Source organism: Suricata suricatta, chromosome 13 (assembly GCF_006229205.1).
Source record: "Suricata suricatta isolate VVHF042 chromosome 13, meerkat_22Aug2017_6uvM2_HiC, whole genome shotgun sequence".
Lineage (NCBI taxonomy): Eukaryota > Metazoa > Chordata > Mammalia > Carnivora > Herpestidae > Suricata > Suricata suricatta.
The window spans coordinates 4,246,859-4,260,789 of record NC_043712.1 but is presented as its reverse complement, the minus strand read 5'-3'; the positions used below and the strand labels follow the sequence as shown (position 1 = coordinate 4,260,789).

Below are 13,931 nucleotides of genomic sequence, written 5' to 3'. Positions count from 1 at the left end.
TGTGTCTGTCTCTCAATAATAAATAAGTGTCAAAAAATACTTTAAGAATTGCCATCATTCGTTACGTGCTTACTGCCTGCTCAGGCTGTAGCCCCTTCCATGAATTATCTCATCTGACCATCTCAACAGTCCTTCGGGTCAGGTGTTGTTATCAAGCTCACGTAGAGACCAGGAAACAGGCTTGGAAACGTGAAGTCACGTGGCTGGCCTCCCTCGGCTAGAGGCACCAAGCCCGGTGGCCGGCATGCAGCCCCCAGCGCTTGCCCGAGAGGCTGACACCAGGCACCACGGTGGTCCCGGAGCAATGGAAGAAAGGCCAGAAAATGGATGGTGGGAGGCGGGCCGGCTCCTGCTCTGGCCAGAAAAGCCATCGATATCAATCACCTGAGATGCTTCTTCGATGCCCGGCGTGCTACGGCGAGTCTACACACCGTGCTGCCGGCAATCCAAACCACGCCGCATCTGCCCCCGCAGCAGAGGGACCAGGGAACACAGGGAATCCGTGCAAGCCCTGGACTCCCCACCTCCACGCCCGCCTCAGCCAGCCAATCTCCTTCCCAGCATCGCATGCCCCCCTCCCGGTCCCATCCGCCCTGTGAAAGACACTCTTTACAGTCAGTTCTTCCACTGAGCCTGTTCACGCCATTCGCTCACACACACCTGTGAACAAACATGCACATCATCAGACACCTTCCAGCTAGCGGGCCGGTGTGGTCCTGAGCTGCTGGGATTTCTGAAGGAGACAATTCAATCTGCAACGGCCGCTGCCCTTTTTAATTCCCAAGGTCCCCTGTGCCTGTGTTATGCGCCCCAAAGCCAAAACGACCATCGTAAGCAACTCTTGAAATTAACTGTTAAAAAGGAAGAACGAATCAACGAATGAACCAACTAGTCTTCAGAGAGGGCAGGATTATAGGCGTATTTTAAAAGTTCAGTTTAGCTCTACATGGAAGATTTCACCAGCTGTTTGGGTCAATTAATCAGCGACTAAATATTCACTATGACTTAAGTGCTTTTTATGAAGCAATCTTTTGCACTGTGAACAATCCTCAACAGATTTGTTCTGTGTCAATTCAGAACTGCTGCGGGGTAGAGGAAGATGTACCTGTTTTCATCCTGATGTCTCCACTCTGAGCAGAGAAAGGCAAAGAATGGACCCCCCCAGGCCCACATGACCAGCACACCGCAGCCAGCAGTGGCAGCCACCTTACTGAGCACCTTCTCAGTACCAGGGCCCGGGCTCTGCCTTTCATGCCTCGTTTATGCCCAAGGTAACACAGGCAGCCAGGGAGGAGTTCTGTCACCAAGTGCACTCAGGAAAGGCATCAAGTGACACAGCCGCACCAGTGTGGGAGATAGTGATCCGGACAGAGCCCTCAGGTGGTTTACAATCAGACGGCGTACACACAGATCAAGAAAAAAATACCTGGGAAGAGGGCTGTAAGGAAATAACACAGGAAGGAGCAGTCATTTGGAGAAGCCGTGGGAGGGGAGGGCAGTGAGGGAATGAGGCCATCCGGGATTACAAAATCTGCTTGTTCAAGGTCAGATGGCAAGTGCGGGTGCAGCTCGGGCTGGTGGGAACTCTCAGGATCACACCGGAAGCCACTGCCTTATCCTACCCTCCCATCGTGTGTGTGTGTGTGTGTGTGTGTGTGTGAGAGCACGAGCGAGTGTGTGTGTGGGTGTGTGTGGGTGGGTGTGGGTGTGGGTGGGTGTGTAAGGGGGCCTGCTAGAACTCACTATGGATTACAAAGGACACATTTACCAACCACTGCAAGCACCCAGGGCTGCAAAAAGAGGAGCAGTACTTTTATCCGTATGTGTGGAGTTCTGAGAGCTACTGGAAAAACAAGAGTAAGACAGAGTGTGATGCTGGTCCCCTCAGAAGCTGCGCATGGCACACTGTTGAAAACCTACAGACTCGGTATAAAATGCTCTTTAGGGCGACAGCTGGCAGAGGGGGTAAGATTTACGTTTCCTGAACTAGGATTCTGTCACTTGATTTTTCAACTTCCCAGGCATACAACCTGGAAACAGAAATGTAAATGATCTAAAGGGCAGATAATGATTTCCTTTAAATGTGCTTTCAGAGTGTATTCTGGGCTTGACCTTACTAACCACAAATGTCTGGCCCTGGTTAAAGTCTGTACTCCCAGGAGCCCCTACCGCTGCAGGGCGCCTGACAGGCCGAAGTTGGGGGCAGCCTAGGCTGTTTGCACCAAAGGCACACAAAGTCGTGTTTCCCATTCCCTTGCCCAGAAGGCAGAGGCTGACACCACGCTGCCCCGCCCTGGAGCCTGGCGTCCTCACTCAGCCACTGAGTTCACACGGTGAGCCTGGACTATGGAAACCGCACGCAGATCGGGGCCACAGCGGTGCCTGGGACTCACTCAATCCGGGTCTAAAATCCCAGTTCCAGGACACCAACAACCTTTAGAGACAAAGACAGACAGACAAACGGTGGGGGTCCGCTCCACACCCTTGCTCCTGCGGGTCCCTGGCAGGGCGCAGCCGCACTCGGCATCAGGGAGACGCACTGCTCTCCCTGCTCTCCCCTGCACAGACAAACCGACCCCGACCCTGGTGAAGACGTGCTCCTGGCCAGCAGGTCTGGGCAGACAGAAATCGGGGCAGGGAGCGGCTCCCGGAAACGGCTGGACACAGACACACAAGCTGCAAAATAAAACACAGGCAGGAAACCCAGCTGCTACCAGTGGAAAGGGGTTTTAAGAGGTCTTAACTCTTCTACATCTTCCTAAGGAAAACCAGGGACTATCTGAAAATAAGTAAATTAAATTCTGGTTATAAGAGCGGTGCCTCTGAGTTCCCGGATTTTTAGGACGATGTTCTTGTTGGCAGCTAGAGACACCAGCCCCCGCGGCACTGAGTCAGTGCGGGATCCTGACCCGCCTCAGCGAACACCCTCATCCTGCCGAAGGGCACTGCGCTAAGATGTAACTGGCAACTGTTTTTCCAACGGTTCCCCCACGGTGAGTAAAAATCCACTAGCGCAAGTATAACAAGCCTGCTATGTCCATTACTTGGATTCTGACCCTTGTCAAACTTGTCCCACTTTGCTTCTCTGTATGTACGTATGTACTCCTTCACCTGCGCCGTTTTGGAATAAAATCATAGACAGTAAAGACAGACTTTACCCCTAAGCACTTTAGCATGACTATCCAAAAAGGACATTCTCCTACATGACGCCTTACCATTATTACACATGATGCAATGAGCAACAGTCCCCGGATACCACCTACTCCCCGGTTCCTGGTCCAGGTTCCTCGACTGTCCCCCAAACGTCTCTTACCACCGTTTTGTTCAGACCAGACCCAATCAAAGAGCACGAGGGAGGACTCCTCTCACAGCAACATTCCGGACATAGAGTGACTGCTGTCAAGTCAGAGGGGCTGAACGTGACATGAAAGCGGCAGCCTACCGGCTTTCCCCTTTTAAAAAGAAAAATGAATCACCCGTCGCCTGACCACAAAAGACAACTTCTGGGTAACATTTCCAGGGGTCCTCTCCCAGGGTGTATTTTCTGCATGAACACACACCCACGTGTCCAGCTGCCATCAGCCGGTCTTGCTGCCGGTCAAATGCCACCTCCACCTCCTGCGGAGCGGAGGGAGAAGAGCCAAGACCCAAGTCCTGCAGGCCCACGGCTGGGCGGAGGGGCTCATCGCAGGGAAGACGGCAGCCGGCTGCACGGGCGGGACCGCGCCGCCCCCGGCCACCGTTCAGAGGGGCCCCTGCGCTGCGGCAGGGCCTGCAGGCCCACGGCCCTCCTCCTCCTCACAGCAGACACTGACGCGGGGCCCTGGAGAGGCACAGAGCAGGCGTGTACGGATGTGGGCCTGCATCACGGGTGTCTAGGACGGGCAAGCATGAGATTTCTTCTGGAAAGTACTTTGAAGTCTTTGGAAGAAAACTGTTCTCTCTCTAAAAGCTATTCACACTCTCTCACCAAACCGTTCCGAAAGATTCAAACTCCCGCATATCAACATTTTTATTTGGGATATTGTTTAAAGCTTAACATTTCCAATCAACACGCACCTGTGGTGCGGAACGCAGCCCCAAGCTGTACTGCCTGTCAGCCAAGCCGTGACATCACACTGCAACGCGAGTCACTTCGCTCCCGAGAGCCGGTAACTCTCTTTAAACCAAGCTACGTCGCGCTGCGGCCCCCTTCAGCGTGGAAGGTGCTTCCCAAGCAGGTTCAGCTCCGGTTCTGAGCCAAAATACCCCAAGGGGAGGCTGCCTCCTTCCTCCTGGAGATGAGGCCTAAGGCCTCCTTACCTGGTTTCCAGGGGCACAGCCGGCTTCGCTTCCGGGCCTTCTGTCTGTCGGCAGCATTGCCCATTCTACAGCCAGGGGCTCACGGGGTCCTCCCAAGCCCAGGGGTCTTTGCCGAACGGGGACCGAAGACCAAGGCGCCGGCCGAAAGGGGCGTCATCTCTCAGCCATCCCGATCACCCAGCAGCGAGCCCTGAAACCCGCGCCCGGACACCGGGAGTTCTGCTCCGAGAGGTCTTTGCCTCCTGCCTTTCAAACTCCCTTGACTCCCAGGGAGGAAACCAGAAGAAAGGGCTTGTTATCGCCCTGCCGGTGGGTCCTGTAACCCGTCCCTCTGTATCAGGAAGCTCTTCCTCGGCCTTCCTTGCCGCTCTGTTGCGCAGCAGCACGGGAGCGGCCTCTGAGTGAACTGTATTTCCACTTTCCATGCTGCCTCTCCCTCAGGGAGGAGTGGGCAATCGAGTGATCAAGAAGCTGAAAGTCAGAAACAGACCAAGTTTGGGTGCGCCGTCAGAAACAGTTTCCAAGCTGAGATTTAGCGAGTTACCCTGATGACAGGCCATTCTCTTTGTCTTGCCCTATGCCCAGAAAGTTCCCTGAGAGGTGGCTGGACACAGGGTCCTCATTTCCAAGCCGTTCTCTCCAGGAAGTTTCTAGTTCATTTGTAAGGCTCATCAGTAAATTCACTGTTTCTAACTTGGGGTGCATTTTCTTATGGAAGCCCTGCTATGAATGTGGCCAGTGACCCATCCCCAGTCCGCACACCAGGGAGGCAACATGGGACTCTAACAGATGCGAAGACTCGACGGCGAATCGCTACCAGAAACAGAGCTACGATGTGGTTCCTGGTTTCACGCAAACGCTTCGGGGACGCCGTGGACGGATGTGCTGTATGATCAGCCTCGATGTTCGGTTATCCGTGCGGTATTATTACTACCGCAGCCCGAATCGCCCACAGAAGGGCCGGGCCCACCGTGCTCCCCCCAGTGTGACAGATGGGGCCGGGCGGGGAGCGGGGCCACCACAGAAGGGGGAAAGCTGGGTCGAGCTCCCTTTTTATCCTTGGCTGGCAAATCCCACTACCCCTTTCCTCGTGACTGGAGGAGGAAGGAGGGCAGTGGGAAGGTGCTGGCCCTGGAGGACGGCTGGCCTGGTTTGAGTCTCTGTGGGCACTTCCCAGCTGGGCAACGTTGGGACAGGAACTAACCTCTCTGGGCCTTAATTTTTCACTTATGTAAAATGTGCACATGTGCCACTGACTTCACAAGGCAAGGGAAAGGTGACCTGTGATGTTTAGAAAGGGCCTGGCACACAGCAGGCACTCTTAAGGAAAAGCTACTGTTGCTGTTTTTATTTTTCTATCATCTCTAAACATCCAGCTCCGGCTTGGTAAAGAAAATGTATTTACCCGCACAGGGATTTCTCCCCCCATATCAGAGGAAGTCCACTGCAATATTCTGGCAGATGGCTCATTTCTTTAGTGCAAATAACATTTCACTTAGGATGTCGAACACATCAGAAGAACGTCTTGAATGGGGAAAGCGACCTGAACCAGGGCGGTCATACTGTGGTTACTGAAGTTCTAAGACATTTTACAGAGACCCCCGCCACCCCCACCCACACGAGCACTACTGGATTTCCTGCGGGCGCTTATCACTCCTGGAGGCAAATCAGGAGAGAAATCATGGGGAAGGCTAGCGCCCGCTGTAATGCGCACATTCGCGGGGCTCCTGTGCGGACTTGTCTGCTCGGAGGAAAGTCTGATGCTGGCCACTTCCCCCCTGGAGAAAAACACAACAATATGAGGAAGCGCCAGGCACTGTGGGAAGGCTCCGAGTGGAGTTCCAGCTCAGCCCAGAACATAAACAAAGGGGAAGGACCAGGCTGGAGGTCAGGCCCAGCAGGGCACTGAGGCAGAACGTCTGGGAGCCAGTCTTCTGGGCCCTCTTGGCCCTGCTTTGAAGTGACTTCCCTGCCCAGCCCCAGAGGAAATCAGCCAAGGCAGAAAATTTAAAAAAAGGAGGGGCGGGGAAGGCAGCACATCTTGTGTCGTGTGTCACAGGGAGCGCAGATTGGTATTTTCTTTGGACACACTCCCAGAGTCACAGACCAGTCACAGACTGATGGTCGGAGGAACCTCAGGGGTTCACCCAATAAATACCAAGGCAGAGCTCTGGGAGAGTCAGGTAGCACACGCTGAGAAGGTCAGGGTGAGGGAAGCACACCAGCAGGGCAAGCTAACCGAACCCGAGAGGTCCGGGGTGGGGGACACTCAGAGGATGAGCAGGGGGTGGCCGAGCAACGGGGTGAACAGCGTTCTGTGCAGGGGCAGCATGTGCAAAGGCCCCGCTGCAGGTACACGGATGGGGGGAGGTAGGAGGGAGTCAGCTGGGGAAGGGCCTTAGAGGTAGGGGCTCCTCAAGTGCTGGCCAAACCCTGAGTGTTCATTTTGGGGGAAGGAAAGTCCACGGCCGCTACCGAGGTTCTCAGAGTTCTAAAGGTTAAGAATCACAGCCTTTTCATTCCCAAACGAGGAAAAGGAGATCCACAGAGAAAGGGACATTTCCTGAAGCTTCCACAGACAGCCAGAGAACCCGAATCACAGACACCGGGGCTGGTGTTTTTCCACATCTAGTCTCTGCTTTATTCCTGGCAGGGGCGTGTCAACAACAACAAAGTACTTATCCTCACTGAATATTGATACTGTATCCAAAACAAGACAGCTTTGTTTCAATCTGCGCAGGCCTGGAAGGGACACTCCACAGAAGTGAGCTGTAAAGTCTGCCACTCCATCTTTCTTGGGGTCCAACCCAACGAGCAAACAACAGAACCCAGAAGCTGGCTCACCCGGAGGCCTCGGGATCCGAGGCTGTGCTGCCCGCCGCCGGGCCTGCTGGCTCAGCAGAGGGAGGGCCACCACGGCAGGCCCCTCACTGCTAACCCGGCCATCTGAGGGAGCTGCTCATCTGTTGTTCTGTTTACAGTCAGGGCCGGGCCAGGGATGGAATCTAGCCCGCGGGACACGAAAGGGAGAGCCCACACCCCAAGTATGTCATTCCACCTGGAATGGAGACAGACTGTTTTCTTTTAACGTTTTTTTTTTTTTTTGAGAGACAGAGAGAGTGTGAGCAGGGGAGGGTCAGAGAGAGAGGGAGACACAGAATCTGAAGCAGGCTCCAGGCTCTGAGCTGTCAGCACAGAGACTGACGCAGGGCTTGAACCCATGGACCGTGAGATCATGACCTGAGCCGAAGCCGGACGCTCAACCGACTGAGCCCCCCAGGTGCCCCAGACTGTTTTTTTAAAAAGTGAATGGAAACAGTAATTTCCTGCTCCGCCGCTTATCTCGCGGCATTTGGAATACTCGGGAACAGTGTAAATATGTGCGGCGACCACGTCTTAAAATGCTGAGGCATTCTGGGATACCTGCAGGGGGGATTCTCAAGTGCCGGACTGACATTCAAGGCCCTGCAGAGTTTGGCCCCCAAATTACCTTTTCTGCCTTCACCTTGGCCAAAGGCTCGATGCCAGGCCCAAACGCAGGCTGGCTCCGGCGCCACACCTCACCCCGTCCTCCCCAGCTGAGCGGAAGGAGCCTGACAGCACCCTGCTGTAACCGTAAAGGGGGCCCACGTCCTCTGCTCTGCTCGGACCACAACGGGGTCAAAGAGGGAAAGCCGCCCACACCTTCCGCCGCCTCTCCAGGCCTTCAGGGTCGGTCGCCCCTGCCCCTCGCAGCTCCTGACTTGCAGAGACGAGGCTCCAGCCCGACGCAGCAGCCGGCTCACGGAGCCCGACGCAGCAGCCGGCTCACGGGGGCCTCTACCCTGAGTGGGCGGGGCCTGGGAAGGCCACCAGGGCCATCGGGCCGCGCTCTCCGAGCTCTCCAGGAAGCGTTCCCTTCTCCGATGGGAGGCCGGGTCCCTACCCAATATGTGCCTGTCATCGCTCATCCACAGAAGTCCCCGCGCCTCGGCTCTAGGCCAGGAACCCTGGGCTCTGGTGAAATGGCGGCTGACAGGGGCTTACCTCCCAACGAGGGAAAAAGAGCATGAAAAAGCAGCAAATAAAAGCTAGGTTACACGAAAGGAAACGAGAAGGCTGGGCTGAGGGGAGCGCGGGGAGAGAGGGACAGGAGAGGCGGGAGCGGCCCTGAGTGACCTGCCAACAGGACCCGGAGGAGCGAGGGCACACGCGCCGGGGAGCAGCCCCCGGGTCCCCGGCACCTCAGGGCTCCCCGTCAGGACCGCACAACAGACGCTGGCCCCACTTCTCCGGCGAGAACACTGGCCGCACGAGGAGGGCTGGGTGACTCTCCAAGGCCCGGAGGCAGGGAGCGACGGCCGCGGCAGCGGACCCGGACGCTCAGGAGGCGCCCCCCACTGCCCCGGGGGGCACCGCCGCTCCAGGGAGACGGAACAGCCAGCGCAAAGGCTCTGAGGCAGGTATGTTCCAAGGACACTCGAAGGGAAAGCTCGAAAGCCTGCTCGGGCACCAGGGTCCAGGGCGCCACAGGCCAGGGCGAGGACTCCGGACTGACCTCACCAGGCGACAGGAAGCTTTCTGACGATCGTGAACAGGCCTGATTTGATCTAACGAACAGGGATCGATGACTGTGAGGCGAGCGTGGAAACCAGGAAGCCCGTTAGGAGGGGACCTGGCAGCCCACGGAGAGACGGTGGCGGCCTGGACTGAGTGTCAGGACGGGGATGCATCAAGAGGCAGGCCCAAGAGGACTCAGGAATGCCTCGGACATGGGCGGCGAGAGGAGTCAGGGACGGCTCCAGGATGTCCGGGCCTGATCAGTGAGATCGAAAATGGCACTCTTTCCTGTCGGGAGCTCCCCAGAGGAGCCAGGCAGGCAGTGGGTGAGGCAGAGAGCCGCGAGCTCCGACCTGCGCACGTCACATCTGAACACTCGCGAGATGTCCGCGAGTCGGTCGTTCCGGGGAGGGTCTGGGGCTGGAAACATACCCGTGGGGACGACCAGTGTCCGGAGGGTGTTTCAAGACACGGGCCTGAGGCTGCCTGGGAAGAAAGCGGAGGACGCAGCCCCAGAGCCTCCCAGACTGGGCGTCTGGAAGAGGGGACCCAGAAAAAGGGGGGCCGAGAGGGACCAGCTTCATGTTACCAGGGCCCGTCCACACGAAGACCGCTCAGGAGTGGCTTGTAAACGTCGGCCACGATGTGTTTAAAGACCTAAAGTGAACTCGGGGTGGCCTCACACATAATTTAAATGTTAGCGTTTGGTTTTCAAGTTCCAGGTGTGTCGTTTAACAATGTCTCGCTAACGATGACTCATCTATCACCCTGATTAGTTAATCTTCTGAGGGGCAGTATACAGTCAGTGGGACACTCATCCGAGGTTCCGCTTAACTGCCAATCTTCCAGCCACCGCGACAGCACTAATCAGACCCCTGCAGACGAGAGCACAGAGTGCTGGGGAAGCGGTGTCACCACGGCCTTGTGGCACAAGAGTCATCTTCACTCTGGGATGCCTCTGACACATACTCATTGTATAAGGGTCTCAGCTCCCGGAGGTGGCCTCAATCTGGCTCTCGCGCGGGGCGACTAGGAAGTCACGTAAACCTTCCTCATCTGTAGAGTGAGGCCAGTGCCCCTCCCTGAGGCGCGGCGGAGACGACCACATACATGCATGCGCCACGGAAGCCCAGGCCCACAGCCCCATGGCTACACCACCCAAGGGCAGCGCTTGAGGTCGAATTCCTAGGACCCTTCCGTCCTCTCCACACTGAACTCGAAGCAATGGTCCCAGAGGGTGTCCCCTGCTCACCCGCCCCAGCAGCAGCATGGGGGAACTTGCTAGAAAGGCCAACACTGAGCCTAAGTCCAGACCTAGGGAGTCAGATACCGGGGGCTGGAGCCCAGCATCTCCAGATGCCAAAGCCCAGGACCCACTAGGGAAGGCGGGCAGCATCTAAGGATACCACAGGTCCTCCACACAGGGACGCCTGGCCCCAGAAGATTCAGTCATCAGCACCTGCTAATAAAACAGGCTGCAAGTTACCAATTTATCCTAAACACAAGGGTCCTGTCTTCCCCAATGTTATATTTAAACATCACGTATGTCACGTGAATAAACATGAAATTTTAGGGGCGCTCAGGTGGTTCAGTTGGTGAAGCATCTGACTCTTGGTTTCAGCTCAGGTCATGATCTCACAGTCTGCGGGTTTGAGCCCCACATTGGGCTCTGCACATCGGGATTCTCTCTCCCCCTCTTCCCCACTCCTGTGCATACCCTCTCAAAATAAATAAACTTTAAAAAATACTGTTTAAAAATGAAATTTCATAAAAATTCAATCTCCCAATACACGTTTCTATAGCAACACAGAAAACAAAATCTCCATCCAACTTCACCTAGACTCGTGTTGCTATATAATTATTTTTCCAACTTTCTCTGTCAGGCCTGACACAAACACGAATATCTGTTCTATCCATTCCGAAGAATATGAATCTAAGATCTGCTTCACCTAATTTTTACCATAAGGAAAACATGTCCTGACTGTTGTATGCACATGTTTATTGTTTTTAACCAAACTGTCCCAGATTCTGATGTTCCTGTGAGCTGAGTGACAGGAACATACGGACTGGCAGGTGCCCGTGGGGAGAACGGGACCAAAGCCACACCAGCCAGCCCTCCTGCGGCTTCTCGGGGCTGATCCTGCGTTGGAACAGACCCTATTTTTGAAATCGTTCTCTCTCTGCAAACCAAGACTCTCTTCAACACAAATGTGGGACTCAGCAGTTGTGGACGGGGCCTCCCTCGGTGTTTTCCCATCCAAACTGGGACATTTTCGAGAGTGACAGGGCGGGTGCTATTAATAACTGTGCCAGGACAGCAGGTGTGAGCCGGCATGAGTGACCGTCACCCCATCTGTGACAGTCTACATGAGCACAGTGATCCTCAAAGTTAATTTTCCTCTGGCATCCAGACACCTAACTGTGACATTGGACGAGGGCTCCGTTTATAAGCTCCAGAGTCTGACCCTTCAACGCCTTGCCCAGATGCCTCCGAGGCTAGTGCTGCTCAGGGAGGCCGGGCCCACTGCCTCAAGCGCCACGAGAGCGGGAGCCGTGGCATCTGTGTCGCCGTGTCCCCAGCATCTGGTGCCATGAACTGCGGACACTGGGTACTCATGGAAACCGCTAAAAGAACAAAGCAACGCTTCACACTGTATTTCTCTGAACCTAAGGTGTAGATTTCTTCACAATTTACCTTTTGAGATCGGGGGTGTTCTTTTATAATCTGTTTCTGATGTATCTTTTCTTTGTTTCCTGAGAAGTGTCACTAAGTTGATAATATGTCTTACACATGTTAGTGCCATAGGACCAAACAACACAGTGATGGCCTGCCACCCAGAGTCCCAGAGATGTGCCATTGACACTCACGGGACCAGAGACCCAATGGTGGCAATCCCAAGGAGGCAACTCCCAAATGGAGGCCCCATTCCATCTAGCAGAGTCTGCCTGGCCTTAAAATTCATGGAGAAAGTCCTGATCTTGCTTCTCCATCGATCTTCCCCTCCTCCCCACCAGGTCAGTGATACCTTCTCATGAATGGGGCCAGTAGCCTGGAGTCCTGCCAATCGGTGGAGTAAATGCCATGTGTGCTGTCAACTCAGAGAGTGCGTGCCAACAACAGCGTCTAGGCCGTCTCAGAGGGAGACCGCGGGCGGGCGTGAGAAGCTTCGTGAAGAGCTGCCGGGCACTAAGCACCCACCGTGTGCCAGGCCGCATCACCCACCATCTGGCCCCCTGCACTTGCGCTGGCCACTCCTGGCACTGATCTGTTCAGGTAGGTAGAGGGTGGGAACTAGAGGCTGCCAGAGGGCGGACTGGACGGGACCCTCTCTCTGTGAGGGTCCTCTCGGGAGCCCAGCCCAGCTGAGCAGCTCACGTCCAGGGTGACAAGATCCATATTTGGCGGGTACAGGACCCATCCTGGCTTAAAAGCTTCCTGCCCCACGGGAATCCACATCTCACCATCCCGCAGATTTCCTCAAGGCGCAAGCCCAATGAGAGGAGTCCCCGAGCTCGGCTGGCCCCAGGGTGCGATGGCCCACCAGGTGTTTACAGACGTAATTCATTGAACTGGGGCGCGCTGCCCGGGGATACGGCTGTGTTCGCCATGACTGCTCAGGGTCTCAGCGTAATTCAGAAAGACCTTCAAGATTAAACGACGACCAGGGTGCGGGGGGGCTCGGTCGGTGAGGCGGCCGACTCCGGCTCAGGTCATGACCTCGCGGTTCGTGAGTTCGAGCCCCGCGTCGGGCTCTGTGCTGACAGCTCGGAGCCTGGAGCCTGCTTCTGATTCTGTGTCTCCCTCTCTCTCTGCCCCTCCCCCACTCATACTCACTCTCTCTCTCTCTCTGTCTCTCAAAAATAAATAAATGTAAAAAAAATTAAATGATTAAATATTGAAAAATATCGTAGTTGAGTTTTTAGAAGCTGTGGTAAATACACAGAACACAAAATTTACCAGCCTCGCCATTTTTAAGCGCACAGGTCAGTGGTGATAAGCACGTTCACACTGGTGCCTGTGTGACTCCCACCAGCCACCTCGCTCTGTGTCTTACAGGACGTTGTTACCCAGTAATTCCCACCCTCCCCCCGCAGACCCTGCAGCCACCATTCTACTTAATTCCTGTCTCTAGGATTTGAGTGCCCTTAGGTATCCCATCCTAGCGAGACCCTACAGTATTTGCTCTTCTGCGACCAACATGTTTCATCTGGGCATAACGTCCTTAAGGTTCGTCCACGATGAAGCGTGTGCCAGAATTTCCTTCCCTTCGAAGGCTGGATAACGCTCCGTTGCGTGCACACACCACGTCTGCTTGATCTCCTCGTCCATCGCTGGACGCTTGGGTGGCTTCCCCTCTGGGCTCCTGTGGACAGCGCTGCTCGGAACCTGGGTGCACAAACACCTTCTCGAGATCTGCTCTCACTCCCTCTGGGAGCGCTCTCAGAGGCAGCACTGCTGGATCAGATGGTAATTCTATTTTTAATATTTTGAGGAACTGCCATACTGTTTTCCATAGCAACTGTACCATTTTACATTCCCACCAGGAGTGCACAATGGTTCTGATTTCGTGTTTCGTTTAACGTGCCAACACCTCGGCAGAGTGGAACGGTGTGACCTCGGGGCACAGGAACGAGGGACGGGGGACATGACTGGGTTGCCCACCACAAAGATCCATTCCTTAATCCCTCAGACCTTCTGGGAGGGTGCAGGTGCTGCGTCCTCGGACGGCTGACCTGCTGATGAAAGGGAAAGCAGGCGTCCGCTGGTTCTCATCTCCAGAGGCCAAAGTTCGCCTCAAAGACTTTTCACTCGTTGGCACTGCTGGGCTGCGAGTGCCACGCAGATTTCTACAGTTTCCCACGCTGCAGCATTAGGGAGGAGCCCTGAAGAGGTGCCAGGCTACACCTACATGTCGCTGGCTGAAGCTGGCGCAGAACTGATCCGGGCAGCACTGGCTGGACTCAGTGTGAGAGGTGAGCCCGGGAGGAGCTGGGGCTGCGCACAGAGAGGTCTGACAGAGACTCTGCTCTAGGGGTCCCTGGGGGGCTCAGTCGGCTAAGCATCCGACTTCGGCTCAGGTCATGATCTC

General features: G+C 55.3%; 1 protein-coding gene across 1 annotated transcript in view; it reads right to left on the bottom strand.

Moving 5' to 3' along the window:
• Positions 1 to 4,762, bottom strand: part of RAPGEF1 (Rap guanine nucleotide exchange factor 1) — a 107,756-nt gene extending 102,994 nt beyond the window's left edge. Inside the window, exon 1 of the mRNA XM_029920919.1 lies at positions 4,303 to 4,762. Coding sequence (XP_029776779.1) covers positions 4,303 to 4,366 — 64 coding nt within the window. The 5' untranslated portion in view covers positions 4,367 to 4,762. The remainder of the gene's footprint in view (positions 1 to 4,302) is intronic.
• Positions 4,763 to 13,931: the final 9,169 nt, after the last annotated feature.